The 27,154-nt window shown below is 50.9% G+C and overlaps 1 protein-coding gene across 7 annotated transcripts in view; it reads left to right on the plus strand.

The window, feature by feature from the left end:
* The window catches only part of ARHGEF10L (Rho guanine nucleotide exchange factor 10 like), a 119,544-nt gene extending 115,156 nt beyond the window's left edge, over positions 1 to 4,388 (plus strand). For all 7 annotated transcript variants that reach the window (XM_055001440.1, XM_055001439.1, XM_055001441.1 and 4 more), the window contains 2 exons: positions 2,078 to 2,200; positions 2,813 to 4,388. In XM_055001440.1, the coding sequence (XP_054857415.1) occupies positions 2,078 to 2,200; positions 2,813 to 3,351 (662 nt within the window). In that variant the 3' untranslated portion in view covers positions 3,352 to 4,388. The remainder of the gene's footprint in view (positions 1 to 2,077; positions 2,201 to 2,812) is intronic.
* The last annotated feature ends 22,766 nt before the right edge of the window (positions 4,389 to 27,154 follow it).

Raw genomic sequence — 27,154 nt, forward strand, 5'->3', positions numbered from 1 at the left:
CACCAGGCCGGGGCCAGGGCACAAAAAGCCCTGGCCCTGGTTGAGGCCAGACGGATGTCCTTCGGGCCGGGGACCACCAGGAGTTGCTTGTCTGCAGAGCGCAACACCCTGCAGGGGACGTTATGGAAGAGGCGGCCCCACAGGTATGCAGGTCCTAGTCCGTGAAGGGCTTTAAACACCAAGGTTCTTGAACTGGATCCAGAACTCCTCTGGGAGCCAGTGCAGCTGGCACAGCACAGGATGAATGTGCGCTCGGATTGGCGTTCCGGTAAGGACGCGTGCCGCTGCATTCTGGACCAGCTGTAACTTCCGGGTCAGGCCCAAGGGCAGCCCAGCATAGAGTGAGTTGCAGTAGTCTAGCCTGGAGGTGACCGTTGCATGGATTACTGTGGCCAGGTCCCGGGGCGAAAGATAGGGCGCCAGTTGCCTGGCCAGCTGAAGGTGAAAAAAGGCAGACCTGGCAACGGCCGTGACCTGGGCCTCCATTGAAAGTGTGGCATCCAAGGCCACACCCAGGATCCTCACCGTCGGCCAAGGTTTCAGTTGTACCCCGTTGAGGGCTGGGAGCCAGTTCCCAGCTCGATTGCCCCACAACCCGGACACAGAACCTCCGTCTTCAGGGGATTCAATTTCAGGCGAAATTGAAAATGCACTTCGACACTGGTACCTATCAAGCCAGCTCTGTAACAGGGAGAATTAATGTTGGCGAGGAATTCCAAAGATATTCATACAGTGGACTGCAGTGCATTATAGCACAGCTGTTGCGTCACCTTGGGGGCAGGTGACACCAAAACCTTTAAAATGAGCTGCGAATGGATGTCCTCTTGACTATCCCCCGGGGCCTTCTCCTCAGGATGGACCCCTCTCTCCCCACCCCTTCCCGTTCTGGCACCCGCGACAGGTGTCCCTGCTCATCTGCCCGCCAGCTTCCCTGCCTCTGTTTGTTGCCTCTTGAGCTAAGCCAGAAAGACAGGCCCTGGCTGACCAGGTGGGGAGAGCTAATCTGGCCTGACTCTGAGAACATGTCAGTTCACGGCAGCAACCTGCCCACTTTGTTGTCTGCGTGGAGCCAGAAACAACCCGCAATTCTCCTTGTTGGCTGAGGCAGAGGCACCCGGGTGCAGGAAGCCTTCAGGGCTGAGGCTTCAGGAACAGACTCGTTGCCTTGGAGGGAGGGTGCCTCTGGTGCCCGACGCCCTGCAGTGGCCCCCGTGATTTCTTGCTTTTGGTTGGCGCATTAACCCACCCTTTGCCTCTCAGCTCCCTGAACACAGTCTCTGGAGAAATCAGGTCTCCTCCCGGGGCCCAAGTCAGCTCGAGGTCTGCCTCTGGGAGCCTCTCTTTTGCTTTCTGTCCTGCTGTGTCTGCCAGTGGATGCCTGGGGCTGGCGTGGATACACCAGAATGGCCAGGGGGGCACAACCGCCCCACTCCCCCCCTCCGATCTGATGTTTTTCCCGCCCTTCCTCCCAAGGTGCTCAAGGGAACCCTCCCCATTCATCCTCCTAAGGACCCTGAGAGGGAGGAGGAGGGGCCCCGAGTCCCCCAGGGAGCCTCATGGCTGAAGTGAGGATTTGAACCCAGGTCTCCCAGTCATAATCTAACCGCCACTCCACACTGGTTCTTCTATGGCCTTGCCCAGCCCCTTAAGATCTGCATCAGAGGCCCTGCCCCATATCCCCCACCCTCAGAGGTACGGTAGGTGTCTGCCTGGGACGTGGCCTTTTCTGTTGTGACACCTTTGGTTGGGAATGGCCTCCTGTAATGGAGCTGCATTTCTAGCTATTGGAATTTCTCAGGAACTGTGTTGCGGTTGTGGCACAGAAGGGCTCTTACGCAGACAGCTTGCATGAGAAGAAGAGTGGCTGTAGTTCCATAGAGATTTCCTTCCTGAGGGGAGAACGCGAGTGCCTTGCTTTGCTCGAACAGAAGAGGGATGTGTCTGAGTCTGGTCCTCCTCCTCCTCCTCCTTTGTGGCCTGGGGTGCAGAGGCTGGTCCGAGGGGATCCAGGGCCTGCCCTTGGGCTGGACCGCTTGGCCACTTGGACGGCCCTCTTCTCTTCTCTTCCCTCCCACAGGCCAGAAGAATGTCCGCATCACCAGCCTTCTGATTTGCCAGGGCCTGCTGTGGGTTGGCACAGACCAAGGCATTGTGGTTCTCTTGCCCGTGCCCAGGTTGGAGGGCATCCCCAAGATCACTGGTGAGTGTCCGTGTGCTGAGACGTCACTCTTTTTTTGCGAGGGGTGGGAAAAGGCAGAGCGGTAACGTGAAAGGCACGGCATCGGCTCCCAGAGGTCGCCGTGGCCTTTTCCTTGCTCTGCACTTGCTATGCAGCAGGTCTTTTGAAAGCAAAGCTGTTTTCTGTTAGGAGGGTTGTTTTCCCTCCTAAATTTGTTTGGGCTTTGGGGTTGATGTGCTGTCAGCATTCGGTGTGAGGATGCGCAGCCGGGTTTGGGACTTAGGACTAGAGGCAGAGACGCAGCCTGACCAGGCACCAGCCAATAGCAAGGAGCAGGAGTTGGGCGAGGCAAGATCCTCACCTAGAGATGTTGCGAGGACGGAGGCGTCCACCGGAGCTTTGTAGGCCCTGGAGGTGAGAGCAGGTGGGGGTGGCGTGATGTGGCCTTCCAGCTGTGGTAGGAGTGGAGACAGACTGGCAGTGCAGGCGGGAAGGAGCGAGGGCCTGGCTGCCCCTGGCTGCCCTGCTGTGTCAGGGCCGCGCGGTGAGGGGTGAGGCTGGCCGGCTTCCTGCTGAGAACAGTCCCTGGATAAGGAGCAGGGTGATCGCTTCCTGTTCCCCTTGCATTGCCAGGGAAAGGCATGGTCTCCCTCAACGGCCACTGTGGACCAGTGGAGTTCCTGGCCGTGGCCCTCTCCACCTTGGCGCCAGACATCTTGAAGAGCGACAAGGAAGAAGAGGAGGAGCCAGCGGCAGATTCCGCATCTACGGAAGAGGAGAGGCAGGAGAGCAGGCCTTCAGAGCTGGCAGCCCAGGACAGCCCCCCCACGCAGGAGAGGAGGAAAAAGGGCGTCCTCTTGCAGTACCGCCTCCGCTCCACCTCTCACCTCCCTGGACAGTTGCTCTCGGTGAAGGAGGCTCCGTCCGCCACTGGTGGAAGCGCTTTGGAGCACACGGAGGAAGACGGATCCATCTACGAAATGGCCGATGACCCTGACGTCTGGGTGCGGAGCAGGCCATGCACACGGGATGCTCCCCGCAAGGAGATCTCCTCCTTGGCTGTCATCTCTGGCGGACGAGGCTACCGGAACTTCAACCCCAATGGCAAATTGCCGGCTAGCAGCGAAACTGATAGCACTTTGCTCATCTGGCAGGTCCCTTTGATGCTATAGCCCAGAGCTCCTGTCTTCCCCTCCCACGTCTCTGTCCTTCCCACCTTAAGATTAGTGGCCCTGGCAGCGGATCCGGCCCTTTGGAATACGGGGTGCATTTTGCTGCCTGGCCATCCTAAGTATCGTTGGGGCAACGTTTGCCTGCTCTGCCCAGAGGGGGATTCAGGCTTTTATTCCCCCCCCCCCCCCAGTGTGCGTACATTCTTCTGGAAGGACTTCTTTTTCAAATCAAAGATCTCGTGTTTGGTTAGCCTTTTACTCCCGGTTGAGGTTTTTAAAGACTTTCCAGGTGACATAGGAATTGGTGCACTCCCTGCCGGATTTGGAGTCACCAGAATTTTTTCACCGATGACTTTTTTTTCTTTTGAGAAAGGGGCGTGAGCATTTGTGTATACATGTGTGAATATATATATACGTACATACATACATACATACATATATATAAATTAAAAGTTCTGTATACATTGTATAAATAAAAAATCTGTATATATTGGTGCATTTTCGGAAGTAGAAATGAAGGCAGTAAAGAGAACAGCTTCACTGCCTCCTTAACAGCTGGTGCCTCCGTTCCCACTGGGCTCGAATTAGAATCCTGCAAGCTAAGCATAGAACGTTTTTTGTGTCACTAGATGCAGAAAAAGTTCTGAAGAAAAAGTTGGAATGCAGCTAAGTCAGGCATCGTCCACTGCTTTGGGTGGGGGAGATGTGGGTGGAAGGAGAGGAGGCGGTCATGGAAGAGCTTCTGCTCAAACCACAGGGAGACGTGAGGGAGGACAAAGAAGGACCATTAACGCAGGGAGAGGGCTTGCATTCTGGACAGTCTGGGGCTTTCTACACAGCCGCTTCTGTGGCTGTTTGCTCATCACGTGGCAACACGGCTTCTACATGGAAGGTTCCCCCACATTTTTAAAAAATGGTTATGATGTTTTAATATAAGTATAAGCCCATGGGTAACAGGAGGCAGCTGCCCCTTTCGGGAGGGGGCGCAGTGTGCCACATTTGTGTAAAAACAAAGAATAAATACCATTTTCTCTGAATTTGTGTTTTATTCATGTTCAAATTTTGACACATTTGATGCATTATTTGATTACCACCTATAGAACTGATGGAAATTTCTTTTAATTAAGCAGCCATCCTGACTAATAGATGTTGCTCTTTGTTTGTTTCTAAACAGCCTGCTGAAATTTCGTCTCGAGCCCAAACGGGCACTGGATTTGAATGTGAGTTTGAGGGACGCAGCGAGACCTTTGGTCATACAACATTTTTTGGAATTGTCTGTAGGTTGTTGCTGCTTTTTTTGCTAGAGCAAAATTCAGTGGTAGTTTTGGAGGAAGACTCACAATGTTGGTCGCCAACAAAACCAGCCATGCAACTGCTTGTTGGCGACACAGCGAGGAGGGTGCTGCAGACGCTGTTGGGGGTGAGGGTGTGTTGGGCTGGGGCCCCTCCCTTGGGCCACACTGTGGCCGGCTGGGTTCAAACCAAGTGCTTGCAGCGATGCTTGGAGCAGTTTGGCGGTGGGCTGGGGCCAGAGGGGCTGGGGGGGTGGACCCCCTGAATCAGCCCTGGGGTGAATCCCAGCGCTGGCACGTGAGGGCTTTTATCAGCCAGTTAAACCCGTCCCAGATCCGATCTCTTGATAACTCCAATTTCATTTTCATTTTAGCCTCACAATTACATTCTCAGCAACTCAACCTTGAAATGGGCCGTCTCCGCCGCTGCTGTCGGAGAAGGACTATTACCAGTCATACACCAGTTCCATAGCTTATTTTGTTCCTAATTAGACATTAAATGGATGTAACATTTTTTCTCTCTGAACCTCCCCCCCCCCAAAAAAAAACAAAAACTATTTTCGGTCCCAAAAAAACAGAAGCGCCACCATTTCTCTCCCCCTCCCCAGGTTGTGACTACGTCTTTCGACTTGCCTATTGGATACACCTGGCTGGTGAGGAAGCATTAGGGGGCCAAATTGTCCCCCTTTATAAATCCTTCAGTTTATTGAGAGTTCGTCTCACAGCGAATCCAGCCGGACTGCTTTCAGGCATTGATGTGTCTGGAGTGTCATCAGAACAGCACGCAGGGCGGCAGCCCAGAACGGGGCCCGACCGGGAAGAGGCCTCCAGCATCCTGCCTGACATGACAGCCGGTGGCCCTGGGGGGTGTGCCTCTCTTGGATCCTGGGGCTCCGGCACCCGGGAGCTTCACAGCAGGACAGGAAGGTCGCGTCTCGTTAGTTGCTTCATTTACTAGGGGGTGTGGTCATTCTCAGCGGTGTTCAGAGGCAGTTTTCTCATGTGAGATGGAAATTGCAGCTGCTCTGGTTGTACGTAAAATGTGCTCAAACATAAACTTGAACCCTTTAGGATGGGAGCAGGGAGCCTGTCTCTTATACAAGGAGGGGGACACTGGCAGAAATGTATGGTCTCGCAGTGAACGTGCCACCTTTCTTTGCCCCCAGTTTATAGGTGTCCAAATGGAGTGTTCACAGTTGGCAAAGGTATTAGGGAGACGGGGGCTGTTCGTTTTGCTCTGGCCAGGTCCACTCCCTTTATCGGAAACAGTTTTTGTCCCGGCAAGTTAGCTTCTGCCCTAAAGCCTGGCGATTCTCAGGCACAGAAGAACTGTCAGCAGGTCTGTTCAGACCAGCTCATACGTTAAAGGGTCCTCCTCTTTGCAGACACAAAATAAACCCTTTTGGTCTTAAATGCTTTCTTGCTGACTTCTGCCAAATCTTGCCTGCTTTAAAAGGTTGCTGACTACTAGGTGGGGCTTCGAGTTCTCCTGGAATTATAACCAATCTCCAAGCTACAGAGATCATTTCCCCTGGTGGAAATGGCACCTTCTGAGGGTGGACTTTATGGCGTCACATCCTCAGATCTGCAGGAATTTTCATGACGGAGCTGGGAACCGTGTCCAGGCTTCATGTTTACAAGGGTGTTGTTAAAATGGGGCTCTTCCAGAAGAGGGGCTGGGAGGCCTTCAAATTCTGGGCTGTCCCTGGAGAGGGAGGGGCAGTCTGTCGTACCCCAAGCCAGTGTGGATTGGCATGCTTTTCCCTACATGTCTTGTTTCTGCTAGCAGGGCAGGGGGGGGCGGGGGGGGGGCTGTTCTGCTTATATGTTGTAGGCAGTCCAAAAGCTAGTTCTGAAATGTAGATCTGGTTGGAACAATTCCCAATTTGTACTTTGGCAGATAATGATGGGTGAGTGAGGGGCGAGAGTTGTTTTGGAAAAGGGCTGTTTGTGATAGATCTCCCCCACCCACCCCGCCCCACATTCTTGCCTCTGGTCAAACAGGTTTCTTTCAAAAACCTGCAAAACCTGTTTGATAATAGGTGATGGTGGGATGAACAAATGTGTGTATAAAGCAAGATTTGGGTCCAGCAGCACCTTAAAGACCAACTAGATTTCCAGAGTGTGAGCTTTGAAGAGTCAGCGCTCCCTTTGTTACATGTGTGTGTGGTGCTTCCCCCCCCCCCAACTGCTATAGCCTCTCTTAAAAATGATTTCCCATCTCCACCCTCGGTTGTGAAAGCAAGCCATCAGGAGAGCAAGTTTTGTAGCTTTGTGAACTGGAGTTTTCTGGGCGACAGCAGAGTCCTGAACTGCAAGATAGTAGAGTCCAGTAGCACCTTTAAGACTAACCAACTTTATTGTAGCATAAGCTTTTGAGAACCACAGCTCTCTTCGTCAGATGCATGGAGGGTATGAAGAAACTGGCCAGAGGTATATAGGTGGGGAGGGGAGGGGGGAGAGGGTGCAGGGAGTGAGGGCCATGTAAATGCAAATCAGTTGCCAAAGTCATGAAAGAGGTGGTGCGTGTAATCCAGGCTGGGTGTGACCCCTCCCTCCATTTGTACTTTGGCAGAACTGCAAGGGGATCCTAGGAAAAACAGAGGAGTATAATTTGGGGGAGATCTTGGGTAACGCAAATAATTAGAGTGCATTTGCCGTTTGAGCATGCTATTATGCAAAAGCTGGAGGCCATGGGCTAATGCTGGCCCACACTTGGATTTCTTCTTTTGGGCAATCTCTAGGTTCAACAGCTTCCTAAAAACCTGTGGTGGAACCACCAGGGAAGTATTTCCCACACTGCTGCAGTAGAATTGCCAACTTTCTCACCTGCCTGTGGAGCTAGTCTCTCAAGCAAAGACGTTTATCTCCTGCCAGTCAAAAGGCTCACTTGTTGCTACAGGCACAAGAGCAGAGCTTTCTTTGGTCCTTTGGCAACCCTATATTGCAGGAATGCACCTAAGAAGCCTGAGCTGCAAACAGTTTCAGACATGCTCTGTAGAGATCCCAGTCTCCTTTTGCATCCGTGGCCTTGTCCATTTATTCGGGGGGGGGGGGAGATCCCTGTGAAGGAGGCTCTTCCCCTGTGTCAACAGGGATTCTCCCAGCAGGTCCCCAGAAAAACTGCTCCGTGGGCTTTGCTGGCTCTTTGCTGAGCGCAGGCGACCTTGATTACCTCTAGATCAGATGAAGGCCCTCCGGCAGGCACAGCTGCCTAATGAAGACATTTTCTCGTCGCCTCGTTTTCCGCCGGCTGTCTAATAAGGTGGCTGTTGGCGCTGCCGAGAAGAAGAGCATCTTGTCGCAGATTGCAACAGTCAAGCCGCACAATCTAATTCTTGCTTCCGTAATGAGATTGGCTGGTTTTGTGTCATGGAAGTGAAGCACAAAGAGATGGCTGGATCAGAATCCATCATGCCTCACCTCCCTGGCTCCGTACAGCCGGCGGGGGGTGGAGGGAAGGATGGAGAATCCCAGCTCTCCAGCTGGTGAAACTGGCTTTGCTCCAAGTTCAACAGAGCTGTGCCAATTCCCCCTCACCCCCTTGCAGGACCAGATGTGGGTCTCTGGCCTGCTTGGTTTTAATGAAATAGCTCCTCCTCCTCCAGCAACATCTGGCGCTGGAAGATGGTAACCTAATCAGCTATCAATGACCGGGGATGGGGAGAGAAATGCCCAGCTGTCTGTGCCTTAACTCACCACGATGGGGGGATTATCACAATGCACCCCCCACCCCATAATAGTAATTAGCATTCAGGCATTGTTCAAAAACTCTTCTTGCAAAATGATTTCTGAAATCTTTTCTGTGACCTTGTGGGGTAGGTTGGTATTATCCGCATTGCAGGCATTGTGAGATTTTGGGGTGCCCCCAAATTTCCCACCCTCCATTTTGACTCCACCCCCCCCCATTTAGATGTCTCTTCTGCGCATTTAATGCACAAGTCTTTGCTTCCCCTCCATTTTTTCATTCCTTGTGTTAAATATTTCTGAATAAATGCATGCAGCTTTTCACATTTTTGCATCAATCGGGTCTGAATAGCATGAAAAACCTAAGCAAACGGGGAACGTCATCCAAGATAATGGGTGAAACAAAGGCTTACGACAGCAACAGCTGAAAAGAGAGGGGAAAGAAAAAACAGTGTGTTTTTGTGTCCATAGTCAGTTTATGTCTGAGCATGAGGCCTGAACAGGAGCCAAGCCAGTCACACACTCCAGCTCTTCTGCAATGGTTTTTCTCTGGGCTGTTGGTGGTGATGAAATTGGAGATGAGACGAACACGTTCATATCTGCTTTCCCCAGTTCCCTGTGCAGGAATGTTCCCTGATGAACAGTGCTGTCTTTGTGGGGCATAACAGCCCGTGTGGTGTAGTGGTTAGAGTGTTTGACTGGGATCTAGGACACAGGTTCAGATCTTTGCTGGGTGACCTCAGGCCAGTGACACTTTCAGTCTAACCCACCTCACAGGGTGGTTGTGACAATAAAATGGAGAAGGGGGAGAATGCTGGAAGCCACTTGGGGTCCCCACTGGGGAGAACAGTGGGGCATAAAGGAAGTAAATGAAGAAATAAGGCAGCCACAAATAGAGAAGGATGTAAACAGCTTTAGGCAGCTGGAACAATGGAGCAGAATTTCCTGAAAACGAGCGCTGGCTTTGGAGCACCTTTCAAATTGAGGTCAGACATGGTGATCGAGCTTTGGAATGACTTTCTTGACAGCCAGGGCCAGGTGAGAGCAGGGCTCCTTCAGGAGGCAGGCCCAGCTTCATAGAACCACCCAGGCTGGGGTCAGCAGATAGCAAGCCTGAACGGGAGCGGGGAGATAAATTGGTGTTGGTGGAGGGCTTCGGCCATCCCTCATATCTGCTAACAAGCACATCCTTTGTTACTGAGTGTCTGCACACGCTTTGCGGCTGGCGGACAAAATGGAAATTTTACACCAAGCACACAATTTTTGCACAATGGGAGTAGGTGTGTGTGTGGAAGGGATTAGCAACTCTAATTGGCTTGTACGTCTTCCAATGTCATTTCCAGTTTCTTTTCCCATTCCCAATATGGATGCAATTAGATGTTGGGAGGGAAGAGGGAAACAGCACAGGCTGTGCAGTTTTGAATTTTCAAGTGTCCCCAAACCATTATTGCCTTGAGAACAATTTATCACAGGATTAAATTGTGGTGTTTTTTAAATGCCTCAAAAGTCTCAACTTTAAAGTTTGAGAAATTGCTCCTGTATTGAATATTGTATTTGAAATCTGAAGTGGTTACCAAATTTTGATCTGTTCTGAGCTGCGCAAAGGAAAGTCTATTCACACAATACACAATTAAGTTGTGAAACTCACTGCCACAAGAGGGAGCAGTGGCCACTATTTTGCACACATTCCCTGTTCCAGGAGTGAGTTGAAAAGAGTGAGGTGGGAATGACTGAACATTGCTGCAGGCTTTTGATGATGGGTTTGCATTGTCCTCAGAGCCACCAATGGTGTCCGGTAGGATTCTGGGGGAGCCACCTCAGAAAAGGCCCTGGGATCTGTAAAATGGGCAGATGGAGAAGGAGGACAAATGACAAACAGAAACAAAGAACCACATAAACTAGCATAGTTTGTTTATGTGGTTCTTTGTTTCTGTTTGTCATTTGCCTTTCTCATGGAGACTCAAACCTGATACAATCAAAATGAAAAGCCACAAAGTAAGCAATAGACTTGGACTACCAAATTCTGAATACATATAGACGTGGCACAGAGTGCAGATACAATGCAGAAAAACAGTATTTCATCTGTAGCAAAAAAACAATATAGCGGCAGCAGTGTGGTGTGTGCGTCAAACAGGTAATACATCCTAAAACACAGTGGTATCGTCTGCAGTTCCTTTCCCCCATAGAGTGCCCCCCCGAACTATTCTATTATAGTGCAGCCCTATCACCTTTACCGAAATGCCGCCTTAACAACACCCTTTTACATAGTTTGAGCAATGCAGGAACTTGCCTCAGCATTGGCTCGGGGTGTTAAAGTTTTGGTGCTTCCTTGCAAATTTGAATGGAAGAGTTCATTGCAATTTAGACTCTCATATATCTAAGGATAGCTGGGAAGAACACTTTCTCCGGTTATTCAATGATCCCGAACAAAGAACTAACATCGTTGAAACTATTGCAACAAACTCATCAAGCTTATCACCTCTTCGGCTTCCTGTGACTTCTTGTGAAATAAAGTCCTTAATATCGGTAATTGAGAATAATATGGCTCCTGGGGGAGATTCTTAAAGCCTTTTAGGACTGGTGGGCACCAGTTCTCGCCAGTTGGTTCACTCCTATCGATAGAACTGGTAAGTTGCCCCGGGAGTGGTCTTCTTCCATCTACAAGCAGGGCTTTTTTTCTGGGAAAAGAGGTGGTAGAACTCAGTGGGTTGCCAGCACAGGAGGCAACTCCTGGTGGGAGGTGGTGCCCCTGGTACCGCATGTGCATGTGCAAAGTGCACACATGTTCCTGGGACCGCACAATGACATCACTTTGGGTCAGCTGGAACAAAGGGGGATTTTTTAAAAGTTTAAATCATCCTCAGCAAAAATGGTCACGTGGCTGGTGGCCCCACCCCCTGATCTCCAGACAGGGGGGAGTTGAGATTGCCCTCGGCGCCGCTGAGCAGCACGGAGGGCAATCTAAACTCCCCTCTGTCTGGAGATCAGGGGGTGGGGCCACCGGCCATGTGACCATTTTCAAGAGGTGCCGGAACTCCGTTCCACCATGTTCCAGCTGAAAAAAAGCCCTGTCTACAAGAAAGGGGAATGAAAAGATCCCATTACAGACCAGTAAGTCTACTGGATGTCCCAGGTAAACTTTAGGCAAGGCACCTCTTACTTAGAAGAGTGGGTGTTTGAAAATACTTCTTTATGCTGATGATACATTACTTATATCCCATATACAGGTTAGCCTTAGAAGGCTTTTAAAACAGTTTCGTTTTTATTGTAAAAACTATATCGTTTTTTGTAAAAGCACCCACCCTCGTAAGTAGACAATGGATGGGAATTCATTAGAGCAAATGACCTCTTTTAAATATCTTGGGGTAGACTTTCATAATTCTGCTGCCGGGTTCCATATTGAACATGCAAAGCAAAATTTTGAAAACATTGGGGAGGCTGTTTGGTGCCCCCAATACTAGAAATCTATAAAACAAAAGTATTGCTACAGATATTATATGGAGCCCCAGTTTGGGGTTTTGGAAATTTATGGCCATTAGAAGTTACTCTATTGTACTTTGGTCACATTGTGAGAAGACAAGATTCTCTCGAAATGTCAATATTGCCAGGAAAAGTGGAAGGCTGTAGGAGAAGAGGAAGACCTAAAACAAGATGGCTTGACTCAATCGAAGCCACGTCCTCCAGTTTGCAGGATCTGAGCAAGTCTGTTAATGAGAGGAAGTTTTGGCGGTCTTTCATTCATAGGGTCACCATAGGTCAGAGGCAACTTTATGGCACGTAACACACACACCGAAGTTACTAAAAATAAATTGTTGGCATGTTATTAGCAGTTCCTAACTCAGCACCAGCAGTTACAGTTAGATCTGAGCTGGCTTTTCTTCCACTATTGCCCTCAGTCCATAAAACTGCTATTAACTTTTGATTGAAAAAACTCTTTTGTTCAAGTTCAGGTTTCTTAACTTTGGCTTAGGAAGTGAAAGCTAACTCCTGGCAAAGTCTTACACTAAATCTAGTAGCCAAACTTAGATTTTCAGAAGATTATTTAAGGAGGCTTGACTTTTTTGCAGCGAAATGATTAATTAATCATTTAATTGATTAATTTTGCAGCGAAATGATTAAAAGACTGTTGGATAGAAGGTCCTTTTTACACTGGGACTTTAAAGCATTTCTCCACCTTTTCTGCTTCCCATGTTTGCGGGACTTTCACACTTGCAAGGTAGTCATGGGACGCAGAACCGATGTTTGTCTGCGGCATCCCTGTTTTTTCTCCCTGTGGACGTACTGCGAGTTTATTTTGAAGCCGCTGCCAAGTCGCGGCTGACGCGATTCATGTCAGCGTGAACCCTATCATTCCCTTCTGCTTCCTTCTCCCCCCTCTCCTTTTCCCCAAGAGCTGATTGGTCTGTGCAGAATTAACAACCCCCACCCCCCTCAGCTCTCTGAATACCTTGTCTGCCATTTTTTTTAAGTAAAGTGAAGTAAGGGTCATAAGTCTACTTCTCCGTTGGCTTCCTTTCTCCCGGTTTGCACGCATTCTCTCTCTTTTTCTTCTAAAGCCAGGAACGATTCCTGGCTTTAAAAGCCAGGTTAGAGTTAAACTCTTACCTGGACTCCAGGGCTGATGGGAGCAGGAGGGAGAGGGGTGGGGGGCTAAAGGACCCCCAAGAAGAGACACCCATAGTAGAAAGGGCCTCGCTGTCCTGTTTTCCCCGTGACACGGACCCAGGAAGGAACGCCGGGCATCTTCTGTGCCAGTGGGCTCTGGCTCAGCCTCTGTGTCACTCTAAAGGGCTGCTGGGAGGGCTTAGCCGGAGATCCATCCCTGGCTAAGGAAGGAGATTGTGGAAAGGAGGCAAGAAAAAGGGGTATGGGTTGGAGGAGGGGAGGGCTCTCTTGGGGTCTGGAGAAGTGGCAGGTGTGGGTCGCGTGGAAAGGGGAGGCCCTGAGAAGGATGCTTTCCCTCCACGTCCATCTTTGAGCTTCCGTTTGGGGTGCCTGGCCAATCCCTGCCTGGAAAACCTGCGAAGAGGCCTCCAGCGGCCGCAGAGATGGCAGTTCCGGAAACCTCAGGAGTCGAGGAAGAGGCTCCTCTGGGTGGAGTTCCCTTGCCTGGCTGTGTCCCGTGGAGCCCCTCCTGCCAAGCCTGGCCGGCCTCTCATTCTCCGCCTTTCTCCGTTCCTAATCCTCCTTTTCAGAAGGATGGCTTGTCTAGCAGACAGATCCCGCCTTACACCAGGGAGACGTACACACACCCGCTCCCCCTGCCCCATCGTAGCTTATTGTGGCAGAAGAGAGTTGCGGTGGTGGACGGAGGGATGGATTTAATGCTGTCCTGCCAAGCTTAGCCCAGGAGAGCAAATCGGTTCCGAAGTGGCGTTCCAAGCACCACGCAGGGAATGCCCATGAAAACCACGTGCATTTGGTGGCCCGCAAAGTTGATTTCCATGGCGTGAAGCAGGAGCCATTCTGGGCCGAGCAGCCTTTACAGCTCTTGAGAGTGAGGCGGGTCAGGCCACTGGGACCCAATGCCCCCACCGCCACCCTCATCGGGCTCTGGCTGCAGTCCAAGGGTCCGAGATTTGCAGAACCAGGCAGGCCGGGGCGACGTGGGAGTAATCTGTAAAGGCCCAGGTAGAGATCCTGAAACGCAGTCTTGATTCTTGGGTGGGTTTAGGCACAGCTTTGTCAGATGGTGAGTGACAGGCAGCTCAGGCAGCTGCCTGTCTCCCCAGCAGCCCCGGGCAGGGCGCCACGGACGGTAGCAGGAGGTTAAACGATCCTCTTTGCTGTGTGGAAATAATGCTTTGCCTGACTTCCGCGTCTCCAGTCGCTGCTTGGAGGCACATCACCAAGCCAAGCGGGGCTACCCTAATTGCAGGCCAGATAATTTCGCTGCTCCAAAGTATGTACACAAATGTGAAAATAAACTGGATTGCCTGAAACATTCGAGAAGGGGGGCGGTTTCGCAGCAAAGTGACAGCACAGGGTGGCACACTGGGGAGGGCGCCACCAATGCCCTGCAGGAGCTCAGTGGCAGGGTGGCTGGCTGGCATCCCTGCCCCTCTTGCCCAGGGGGTTTAGCCATAGGGGTTTGGCTTGGACCAGGCTGGCAGGAGGGGGGGGCTGTCCTTTGCTTGGGGGGACAAGATTGCTTCTCCCGGCCCTCTTAGAGGAGGTTGGTTGGTGCCACTTCTCATGCTAGTCAGATGTCTCTGAGTACGTGCAAAGTGTCCAGGGAGGGGGAAAGAATCACAGCCAGGTTTCGCCACCTTGGGCTGGAGGACGGATAGTGTGGGCTTCTGTCTCGCTAGCCAAGCGCCACTTCTTCCTTGGAAGGAATTTAATGGCAATGGAATGCCTCTGAGCAATTATCCTTAAGCCCTCCTGTAATGGCTTTCACAGTGTACCTTGCTTGAGACTGGCCCGGGGCCAAGGCACTGCTGAGTTCCCAAGAGAGGGGGATTAAACCCCCTGCAGGAGTTAATTCTCCACTGCCGCGTCTGGCTGAAGGCTGGCAGATGAATTATGTATGGCCAGGTCTTAAAATGGCTGTCGTTCCTTATCTCCCGTGCCCCCTGCAACAGCCTGTGCTGAAATCTTCAAGAATGCCCCCCTTTTGGAGGGGGCATATTTGAGGCCGGTCCTGCTCAGTTGGGGGCTCCATAATCCCGGCACGAGTCACACAGAGTGCTGTGGACTCTGGCTCAGGCCGCACATCTGGATCAGTCTCTTCTAAAAGCTTTTGCTCACAGAGATTCCAGGTGTGCGTGTGGGAGAACCAGCTGTCTTTGCTCTGTGTCGAAGCAGCCTGCGCATGTTTAGAGGCTCTCAGAGGTTGTCACTTCCTAAAAGGCTGAATTCTGGGCTGAGGCAGGTTTGGGAGCAGATCCAAGTCTTCTGTTAACAGGGGAGAGTGAGAAGAGAAAGCGGCCACAGAAGGTGCTGAAGCCGAGAGGAGGGTGGCAGCAGAAGCCCCCAGAGCAACCCTGAAAGCAGGTGTGAAAGTCTCCGGCCAAAAAGGCCATGTGGTCCCAGGCAAATGTTCACCTGAGAACCGAAACATGGCGCTCCCTCCTCTCCAGGCAGACCCACTGAGCTCAGGGACAGGAGGGCCGTTCCCACCCCCTGAGAGCCTTGGAGGCAGGGAAGTGCGCAGCTGCTCAGCTCAGTTGTATGTTTTCCCCTTCCCAACGGAGGTTCTGAATGTCTATAGCGAAGAGGGGTTCATGCATGGCTTTCTTCCCATGTATTTTTCCTCACATCAACCCTGTGAGGGAGGCCAGGTGGAGAAAGCAAGGGTGAGTAGCCCTAGGCCACCCTAGAGTGCTGCCTGGCTGAGTGTGGAGTGGGGCCTCCGTGGTCCAAAGTCGACATTCTGCCCACCTGGCAACACCTCGCCTGTGCTGAATGCGGCCTGCCCGGCCCGGCTTCTCCCCATTAGGAGGCTGCTGGCGTCCAGAGGAGATCTGTGGCTGGAAATGGACGGGCTGCCCAGGGATGCCCAGTTCCTTCTGCTCATCTTCCTCTGCATCTGCTCAGAATAAAGATGCAGGAGGCATCCGCACCCAAGTTGGGGGGGGGCAGCAAGAGGGAGAAGCTTCAGGCAGGTTTCAGGAGCAGAGACTTGGGCCGCCTCCTGATGGCCAAGACGGTGCCGAATATACTGTTGACCTTCCTTAAACTGGAGAGGCTGTTTTGAGGAGGGAGCGCTTGAGAGCTGAGGTGTGTGCGTGTGTGTGTGGGGGGGGCTTGCTCCTTTCTCTGCTTCCTGTTTTACTGCTCCAAAATTTCCGACCCCTTGCAGGGCTCCCAAGAGGTGTTGCCAAAGACCTAGGTGAGTTCCAGACGGGGGCGGGCTGGCTCCTGGTGTTTTGCTCCGCATAGGGCCACCCACGTGCCCAAAGATCCTCCTTCAGAGGAGCCACCGGGCGGGCCGACCTGAAGCACAGCTGTCTGTGCCAGTGCAGATGCGCTGGGAGACGCGGAACCGTTGCTCCCTCCAGGGATGTAGCAGAGCGAGGGCAGACGTGCACTCCAACAGTGGCGGCTCCCATGCGCCTGGCCTCTGAGCAGCAGTCTTGGGAGGCATCTGCTGTCGGAAGCCCTTCAGCTCCAATCAGCCTCACTGATTTGAAGGCGCGCTGCCTTGGCAGGCTGGAGATGAGTCCTCCTTGATACCGTCTTCCTCGCCAGAGAGCAAAGGAAACGGTGACCCAGTTTTCTGCTGGTTGCTGCCGTGCCCCTCCCTCCCTCCTAGGTTCCTAATGCTTCTTGAAGTGCCCCTGATTTTAACTTCACTTTTTAAGCAGCCCTTCGGACACCTGAAGGCTGTCTACCCATTTTTTGTGTGTGCGCGCATGCGTGTGAAAAAGCACAAAGAATTTATGTGGAACTTGCCACCACAAGATGTGGCAATGACCACTGGATTGGAAGCTCCTTCTGTTTTAAAGATGGCCAAGAAATGGCGAAAGGAGAGGTCAACGATTAATTCTGACCACTAAATGGAGCCTCCCTGTCTGGAGGCAGTGTTCCTCTGATGAAGGGGTTCTGGAGACAGACTGTGTAGCAGTGGGCTGGAAGCGTCTGTTAGGCATCTAGCCAGCTGTGACGAGAATTAAAGTTCTGGCCCAGATGGATCATGGTCTGATCCTGCCAAACTGTTCTAGGTGTGCCTCCGAAATGCTCCTCGTCTGATTTTCTCGCTGGATTTGGGCAGTCCCGGATTAACGGATCTCGTTTCTAAAGACCAGCCATTTCAGTGTGTGGTGTGGGGCACTCACCAAAACCTTTGTTTCCTTCCTTAAACATTTGGGGGCTGAAATTGTGACGTGACTATGACTTCTAAGATATTTTTTGTGTGGTGTTGCTTTAATGCACATCAGTAAAACATAACACAAAATCTGGGGGCAATCATGTCAAGACTGCTTTTTCGCACGGTTTTATCCATGTGGAAGTGTACACCGGCCATCTCCATGGGGAAGGGGCAGAAATAAATGGAAGGACCTGAAAGTTACAGCAAGCCATGCGTCATCCTCTTCTCGAAGTCATTTTATTTTATTGAAGACATTTCTATGCTGCCTTTCCAGCCAACTCAGGGGTCTCAAGGAGGCAAACATTTCAAAAAGTGAAACAACATTTAAAATACAAATATATAAAAACATTTAAAACAAGTAAATAAAACATATAAACATGTGGATACACAAACAGGGAGACGGGCTGATAAGAGCAACTGAAAGAACATCAAACCAAACAAAAAAGCCCACCTGCTGACTGAAGACACGGATAGCGAGGAACAGACAAATCTCACAGGGGAGGGATTCCCAACGTTTCAGTGCCAAGACCAAAAAGGCCCTTTTCCAGTATGCCGCCTCAGATGACGGAGCCACCAAACTGGAGCAGATGGGTAGGTTCATATGGGAGAAGACGATCCTTTGGGTATGCTGGCCCCAAGCCATATCGGGTTTTAAAGGCAGCACCATGTATTGGGCCCAGAAGCAACCTGGTAGCCAGTGTAGATGAAACAAGCTGGAGCAATGTGGCCCTGAAGGTGTAGTTCAGTCAACAGGGCCACAGGATTCTGTACCAATTGCAGCTCTGGGACAGTCTTCAAGGACAGCCCAATGAAGGACACATTGCAGCAATCTGATCTAAATGTTATCAGGGTGTGCCCCACAGTGGCAAGCTTTTTCCTGCCCAGGAAGGGCTGTAGCTGGAACTGGTGAATGGCCATCCCTGGCCCCCACTGCTACCTGTTTTCCAACATCATAGATCCAGAGGAGTTAGCCGTGTTAGTCTGTAGTAGCAAAATCAAAAAGAGTCCAGTAGCACCTTTAAGACTAACCAATTTTATTTTATTGTAGCATAAGCTTTCGAGAATCAAGTTCTCTTCATCAGATGTTCGGATCAGGCATCTGATGAAGAGAACTTGATTCTCGAAAGCTTATGCTACAATAAAATAAAATTGGTTAGTCTTAAAGGTGCTACTGGACTCTTTTTGTTTTCCAACAGGAGACCCAAGTCCAGCAGCACCCCTAAGCTATGAACCTGTTTCTTTGTGGAGTGCAACTTCATGCAGAACAGGAGACAGCCCAATATCTGGGTCAAATCTCCTCCCCACCAGAAATTTTAGAATGTCTCCAAACTAACCAGGAATAAAAGACAAATGGCATGCCGGGCAGAGAGGATGCCCTGTGTTGGTAACAACAGAATTGTTCCGCCTGTTTTTATGACTGCCAGCGGCAATCAGTGAGGCAAGAGGAGCATGGGAGCACAGTCCAAGGAGGCTCAGAAGGGACGGAGCATAACAGGGAGGGGAGAAATTGGACTGGTAGGCCCAGTACTCCAGCCAAGCAAGCCAAGGGGCTGCTTGGGGTGGCATGATAAGGAGGGCACTGATGCTGTGCAGGGGCTTCACAGTTGGCCAGGTCCAAGCAGACAGCCTGCTTTGGCTTAGAAACATAAGGTTGGAAGGTACCTCCAGGGTCATCTAGTCCAACCCTCTGCTCAATGCAGGAAATTCAAAACTCCCCCCCCCACACATACACCCCCAGTGACCCCTGCTCCATGCCCAAAAGATGGCAAAAGATAGCTTGGGCATAGCCAGTGGCTGAGCAGGCCCAGGCGCAAGTGTGAGTACCTTGCTCAGGACGACAAAGTGCCTCAAACCAACCCTCTGCTTTCCAGCAGGGTAGCAAGGCCCACCTTGGAGTGGAAATGGCCACCAAAATCTTGGCAGTTTGCAGTGAAGTCTGGCAAGACCAGGAGATCCCAGTGGCCGCCCACAGGTGAGTGATGAGCGAGTCCACCAAGGAGAAGAGAGACCTGCAGGTAAGAATTCAGACTCAGCCCCCCCCCCGAGAACAGGAGCCTTATGGCTTCTTTGGACGCTCTCGCAGCAGAGAGGCGGGGAGCAGCTGCACTCTCTTGGAGAACCGCTCTTCCATGCTGGCTGGCAGCCACACCTCCGGTTTTTTAGGTCCAAAGTGGCCACCTGCCAAACTTGCCATCTTTTCAAGGGAGCATGAAACCGTCAGGAAATGTACCTTATTTTCAGCAAATGCATGAGAAATGTGCTTTCTGTTTCTAACAATTAAGAGTACGTAAATCACTGCATGAACACACCGACGTGGCACGCCTATTTAAATTAATTACAAAATAGGCCCTGCTGGTTGCCATTAATTGAGAGTCCGCCTTGGCTTCCAAATGCTTTCCAAATTGCAGCCCTGTGATTAATCTGGAAACCAAATTAACAACGCAAGAGAACAGCCAGGATATCCCCATCCAGCTTCGGGGTATTTGGCCCTTTTTTTATAATGCACAAATTGAGTGGCAGTGGGGGGGAGGGAAGGAAGGTGGAGAAGAGGCGTTTGCCGTGCCTGCCCTGTTCCTCCAGCCTCCACTTCAAAAGCTACAAATGGTATGCTCCTCGGGGCAGAAACCTCCTCTTTTCCTTATGTAGAAAAGCCGTGGACACTGAAACGGCTCTATTAGTCAGGATTCTAAAGAACACTGATGGTTTGGCGTGACGTTATGTGTGCGCTTTGGAAACCGATCCCTTATTGCCTCAGTCCTCACTCTGATGGGAAGCTAAGGCTAAGGTCCTTGGTGCATACCCTTCCTGTTGAGCTCAGACTGCCCCTCCCTCCTCCCTTTCTTCACTGGTCTCTCCCTTCTGCAAAATGTATTTGGTTTTATTTTCCTATAACAGCATTTTCAATTTAACGGTGGGGAGCACTCATGGCCCAGGGTAGCACATTTGCTTCATGTGCTGCAGGTGTTGGCTCAATCCCCTGCAGCACTTCCAGGTAAGTATCTCTGGTTTCAGGTGCTGAGCAAGACGGGTCTCTGCCCAAGGCCCTGGAAAAGTACTCGATAGGCCCTGGCCTGACATAGCTTCAGAATAAAACCTCCGCTGGATCTGCACACACAGGGAAAACTTGTCTTATTTTCCCAATAAGCAATGAAAAGTCTCCATCTGTTTTCCTCAAAGGAATTTCATTTTCCTTTTTTGGTCTTTATACAATGATTTAGTTTTGCAGAAAGAGCAGTATTATTTATAGCTATTGTCCTTCTGCAGGCACTTCTTCTAACCACCAGCATTTGGCATCTTATCCCCTTTCCGCAGGAATTCTGCAAAGACAGTTGCTCTTGACATAAATTCTTTGTAAATCAAAAGAAATACCACAGGATTTGTGTTTATTAATATAAACCATGTTTCTGATATTAGAATATTAGTCCAATATTTGCTTTAAACTTCTTAGGTCCAACATAAAACAGAGCGAGTGTGCTGAAGTAGTTTGCATGTTGGACTAAAACTGAAGAAAGTGGGGTTCATATCTCCACTCTGGTTTTAGAAGACACTTCTTTTTAAAATTCTAACGCTAATGGCAGATAGATCAAAATGGGCAGCCGTGTGAGTCTGTAGCCGTAGAAAAGAACAAGAGTCCAGTAGCACCTATAAGACTAACAAAATTTGTGGTAGGGTATGAGCTTTCGTGAGTCACAGCTCACTTCTTCAAAATCTTCAGTATCTGATGAAGTGAGCTGTGACTCACAAAGCTCCTACCCTACCATAAATTTTGTTAGTCTTATAGGTGCTACTGGACTCTTGCTCTTTTCTACTGCTAATGTCAGAGTATCAGAACCAGTTTTGAACAGGAAAATCAAGTGGCATGTGAAGGGTTAACCCCCCCTCCCCTGCAAGACCCCAAGACAATTTGAGGCTGCTCAAGGCAGTATTTTGTGTGTTACAAATGACTCCTTTGTATTGTCTCTTTGAGCCCTGAGTCACAGCGCTTACCCGGTGAGACCTTGACCCCCATCCCCATTTTTCAGCCAAACTGGACCTCACAGGATGCTTATCAACAACCGCTGGGCAAGTTTCTCAGGGTGGGGGCTTGACTTTGCCATTATTCCTGGTGTCGTCTGACCCTCTAAAGAGCCAGCATCTACATGGCTGCTGCGAGAGAAAAGAGACTTTTCCACGTGACTGGAAACCTGTTTGCTTGAATCAGCGTCTCCTTTGCCACGTGCTATGTGGGGGGCTCCCCAATGCACACCCCTCCCCTACTTTTGTAGCACAATGGGCACTGTTATTCTCCGGGCTGCGTGATTCATTCTGCAGCTGAGAAGTGATGAACAACATTGATAAAGTATGGAGAGGCAGCCATAATTAACACCTTGCTCTTGGTTACCTGCCGGATCCTTTCCCTGCTAATGGGGAGGGGGGAAGCCAATGGGGGCAGAGGTGTCAATTACACGTCTTCTGAGGAGGAAGATCTTCATCCTCCTCTGCAGAAACTGGCTGGAAAGGAATGATGCTTAAAACCAAAGAGTGGTTGAACAAAGAGCTTTGTGCAGAGATTGAAACGAAGGCATGGCCCTGGAAGTACGTCCCTAAAGAAAGAGTGCTTCTGAGCATACATGAAGTTTAATTTGAGTTGGGGTTGAAGCAGAAAGTCTGGTTCCAATGCGGAGGACTAAACATGGAAAAGGTGGAGTAACAGAAGCTGCACGGGGCCTCTCTTCCACCAGCTTGGCCATAGTTTTGGCCCTACACACCTGGGATTTGGGGAAGGGGGCTGAGACTAGTGGTGGTTAATCTGAAGAATGAGAGGTGCTAAGGCTAGGGGAGGCTTGGAAAAAAGGCTCTGGGGCATGGGTTTTCCATCCTCTAACTGCCAGCCATTCCCTGAACAGAACTTCCATGTCCACAGGCAGTTTATCTCGGCATGCCAAACGCTGGCACCAAACAGCGATTGGCTTCCTGCCCAGCTTGTGGGCCTTCTAACTGGTGGCTGCTGGAAACAGGAGGCTGAACTAGAGAGGTCCTTGTTCTGACCCCTCAGGGCTCTTTTGTTCATCTGTTGGACTGGCACACCCGCTCTCCTGGTGAAGGGCGCTGAATTCTTCATGGGCTCTGGGGCACTTCCTGGCCCTTGATCACGAGAACTGAGCCCGGGTCCAGAGGCCGCCTTGATTCGGCTTCCCTGTAGGACCGAACCCCAGCCCCTCTCTTTGCTTTGGAGACATTCGCTGCTGCTGCTGCTCATCACCAAGAGAGTTAGAAGCGCAGGCCTGATGCAGAAGGCGGGGAGAGAAATCAATCTCTTCTTGATGATGATGATGATGATGATGATGGCTCCAAATAGCCGTCTCTCTCCCCTCCTCCCCCTCGAAATCTGTGCACAATCCTCTCCGGATCCGGCTCTCACTTTAATCTCCTCACTTATCCATCGTGATGGGGGATTGAGAAGCGGCCGGAGCGATCTGGAAGGGTCATCACCAGCAGAGATTAAGTCGGCACAAGCGCCACGCGGGAGAAAGAACCTCCGCTTTGCAGGAGCAGCCGCTAAGCAGGGCGTGGGGGCAATGCTGTCGATTAGATTCTTGGCTTGTGGCATTAGTGCTCCACTTGGCAAAAAGAGGGCTTTGTCCAGAAGAATTAAGGTTGAAATAGAGTCCCAAGTGGCCGGAGTGATCTTTCAGCTGGGCCCCAAGAGCTTCCCTCCTTCCCGCCTCGCGCCATGCAAGAAAATACTGATGCCTTTGGGTGCATGAAGCGACAGGAAAACAATCACAAACCTTGACACTGTTTAGTGTTTTCCGTGCCAAGAGCAAAGCTTTTCTTGTTTTTCACATTTGTCCGCTCTCTTGGCAAAGTACGCAGCTGCTCTGCCACATGAATTAAGGAGGCCATTTGGGTGGAAGCGGCAGGAGTTTGCATAGGATCCTGGGAGTTTTTAGCATCCTTCCCAAAACTGACTTCCCAGAATTCCTTCGGGGAGCCGTGATGGAGGAGTCTGCTTTAAAAGCTAGTTTAAGTTCGTAATGTGCGTGCATGCACGTGTGTGTGCGTGCGTGCGCGCATTTCTAGCTATGTATACGGCTAAAATGAACCTTTTCAATCAAACCCCTCTAGATTCTGGCTCCGCTGCAGCGGTGCTACAGAATGTCCAAGGCTACCTAACTGCTCAGGAGGAAGTTGACACCAATGGTAACTTCTTAGGGGAATTTATCGCACAGGGCTTAAGAAGCAGAGAAAAGGTGCTGTTAGCAGGGAAGGGATGGCGTGTGTGTGTGTGTGTGTGTGAAAAGAAGCAAGTGCGCAAGGTAGATGGAGAGTGAGGAGGGGCCTGGGAAGGAGTCAAGGTGAGTGGTCAGAGGGCTAAGTGGAGGCGAAAGGGCAGGGGTGGACTGGGATACCCTCTGCCATGGTTGCTGAGGACCAGGTCTGAGCCGAGTGAACCCCACACCACTGCCGGGACTGCAGGGGCCACTCCGACAATATTTCCCCGGTGAAAACTCAGATGTTCTTGCCACTCCCCTCCCCTCTTCTCTGCAGGCTTTGTGAAGAAATGCCCTCCCCCTAGGATCCCCCCCCCAGTAATTCACCCATTGGGACTACGTTCTGTTTATGAGTTGGAACTGGGCTGCAGACTTCTAGCTGGCAGGATGGAGGGGACCAGGAGGAGACGTGAAGCTCCTCCGAGGACTTGAGTGTTCTGGCTGAAGCAGGACAGTCGGTTGACCGTGTCACACCTTGCTAGGATGTGAGAGGGTGGAGACACGGACAGCCCAGTGGCTCGGATGTTGCCTCTTCCTCTTTGTAGTAGGAAGATCAGAATGACCCTCGGGTGGGAGGGGGACCGGGAATGGCAGGGAACAAAGAGCAGCCTGACCATGTGAACTAAGATGATGCTGAACTTTAACTACTGTAACTCCAAGAAATACCAGTCTGTCCTACTTAATATACTGCGTGTAGGGAAAGGGGGCTCTGTGTTTTCGCTTTCCTTTGTACCCTTGCTCAGCTCGAGTGCTCGACCAACCGTGTGTGTACTTTTTATTCATTTATTATGCTTTCTTATATTTAGAGTGCTCTCGGTCTGATCTCTCAAAATGCCCGTTTGGTGTTTGGTAACAGGCAGGGGCAGCAGGTAAGCTTGCCACCCCTGAAGCACAAGAGCTTGGAAGTGTGAGGCTGTGATAGATCTACCCCGTGCTAGCTTAGAAGTGGGAGACATGGCAGCTAAAGGGAAACACAAGTTCAGGGCGCTAGATGTGCAAGTCCGATGAGCAGGAGATATTCTCAGAGTCACAAGTAACAGTGGGAGTTACCCCATTTGTTTCTGGCACCCCGGGGAGGGAGGGGAAGGGGGGTGGCAAGGAGGAACTTGGGGCAGCTGCAGAGTTTCCTGCCCTCCAGAGGAATGAGAGGCTTGTGCGCCCTTTCCTTCCCAGGCTCAGCTGTGACCCCCCCCCCCCCCGCCACTCTCTTGGAAGCTCTCCGGCTTGCCTTGTCAATCCATCCTGCAGTGACCCTCTCCACCTTGAGTTGTAAAAACCAACCATCCTATAATACGTTACCAACTGTTCAGAAGAGACCCCAACAGCTGCAGCGTGCTTTCCTTTAAGGCAGAATGCTGCGTGATTTATTTATTTACTCAGCTATTTCTAGCCTGCTTCCTCTCTCTGAGGGGCTCAAGGAGGCATAGATATAAAATGCCATCGGAACATAAAATAAAAAGAAACAGCCTGCAGAGGGCAATAGGGAGGCAGGTGGGCCCAATCCACTGGTGCTGAATCAAAGCACCGGCTGTCCTTATTTTCCTCCTGGCCTTCCTCTGAAGGGCTCCACATGGCATACGTCATTCTCCTCCCTTCTTCTAGGTTCACCAGCACAGCAACCCTGCGAGGTAGGTTAGGCTGTGAGTGACTGGGCCAAGGTCTCCCCGGTGACCTTGGCTGCGTGGGGATTGGAATCCAGGCCTTCCAAGACCTAGTCCGCCACTCTGAACTGTTACACTAAACGAGTCAACAAAACAGCCTTCCGGAATGGGACTGCTTTGCGAGTTCTCCTAAATGCCACCCCAGCAGGCCCTGTTTTGATAGGCCGTGCCAGAGGACGGGACAATGACTGCCAAAGAGGACTGAAGAAAATCCTAAGGGGGGGGGGGCGGCAGAGAAGGCGAGAGCTGTCGCAGTGGGATCTCGGGTTTGAGGAAAGACGGTCCTTCCGACACATGGATCCCTGCTGGTCATCCTAAAGGACTTCAGTAAAAGAAACAGCCAGCCCCTTCAGTTGAGTACAGAAACAAATTGGCAGCTAATGAAGGTGTTGAAAAAGGAGAGTAAAAGGCCCCCCTGGCCCCCCCCCACAGACTTCTGGCAACTGCTAAAGGCAGAAGCCCTCTGGGAACATGCAACGTTTTGGAATGGAGAAGACCACCATGTGGGTTTTCTTTGATGGGTTACCAAATGACAGAAGGGGGGGGGGGGCTACATCAGACCCCTGCCAGTAATGAAGGGAAATCAGTAAAACTGGCTTTTGTATTGCTTTTAAAACCGGATGGTGGAAAAGCAGGCTCAAAATTAAATAAATATATGATGTCTGTTCCCCACCAAGCTGATCCACAGCCCTCCTGCCACAAATAGTGGCCCACCTGGGGCAGGATAAGTCTCTAGTTTGTAACTACTAGCCAGGCTCTTTTGTCTCCATTGAAGGCGCAGAAGATTTACTCAAATGCAAGTCAATACACTCCTCGAAGTCAGCACACCGAAGCACTTAGGGAAAAAATAATTTAATTGGAAGAGGGAGGCTCAAAAAGCATCCCCGTAGCACACTGAGAGGTGAGTTGCTATCGGAAATTCACCTGATCAAACTGATCTAAGGGGCAGCCGAGGGGTTTGTGAGAGTCACAGCTAAATATACACAGAAGAGTGCAGAATAGGGCAGGGGGGGGAGTTGGGGGGAAGCAATCTAGTTCAGGAGGGAGAATCCAATTCCTTTGCAACAAGGTTAAGATGCTTTTCCTTTTAAGATGGCTGGTTATTAAGTTTTTGAGAGGCAGGCAAAGATGCGGCTGCAGTTGGCAGAAAAGGGTTCCTGGAGGGAAATTATTCCGTCAGATAGAACAAGGCAATATTGGAGGCAAAGATGCTTCTAATGCTGGCAGGATCAAAGAGGAGGCAGTTTTCTACCAGAGCGCTTGAGAAAACAGAGTCCAATTTGTAAACATTTTGCTTGCTCCGTCTCACCTGCCAAAGGGGCTTGTTGCCGTCCACCCCCTACCCGCCCTTTCAGCCCATTGCTGTTTGCATCATTCGTGTTTATTACCAGCTTCCACCCTAAAATGGCCCAAATACCAGGGAGAGACACTGTTGGCGCTGGCCCAGTGGAGGCAGTGGTGGTGGCCACGGAGTATATCCCCCCCCCTCCAACCCCTGCAAAAGGGCAGTTCTTGGGTTCTGTGGAGTCACAAGCTTGAGTCCTGAATCAGCTGTTGGCCTCCTTTCCCCCTGGAGGTGCCAGTAACCTCCTCGAACTGCTGGAAGCTGGCTGGGGAACAGCAGGGCTATGCCACAGGGCCTTGGGCTGAGAGCACCTCTGCCCTGAGTGCTGGCCCCAAGAGATGCCAGCAGCGGGCCAGAGAGGCTAGTGGCTGACCCTGCTTGCCTCTCTGCCTGGAAAGCAGCTGTTTCATGCCTGATCAGTGGTTCCCACCTCAAGAAGCCAAAGGGAGGGAGGGAGGGACAGGGGCCCATGGAGCGGGGGGGGGGGGCAGAGTCACCTGCTGAAGCCCCCCCAGCCCTGCACCTCCTGCTTGGGGAGGTTCTTTCTCCTGCTGGTTTGGATTCTCTGTTGTGGGCTAATCCATCCAGTGGTAATTGTTGGTTTATTCTCTTTTGTCTTGTTTTTTTAAAAAGTTTTCTTAAGCAACTCATATATGTATGTGTGAGTATATATATATGTATGTATATATATTTGTATTGTATTTGATTTTAACTTACGATGGCTCGAGGGGGCCACTTTTTTCTCTTTGATG

Source organism: Eublepharis macularius, chromosome 17, assembly GCF_028583425.1.
Source record: "Eublepharis macularius isolate TG4126 chromosome 17, MPM_Emac_v1.0, whole genome shotgun sequence".
NCBI classification, from domain to species: domain Eukaryota; kingdom Metazoa; phylum Chordata; class Lepidosauria; order Squamata; family Eublepharidae; genus Eublepharis; species Eublepharis macularius.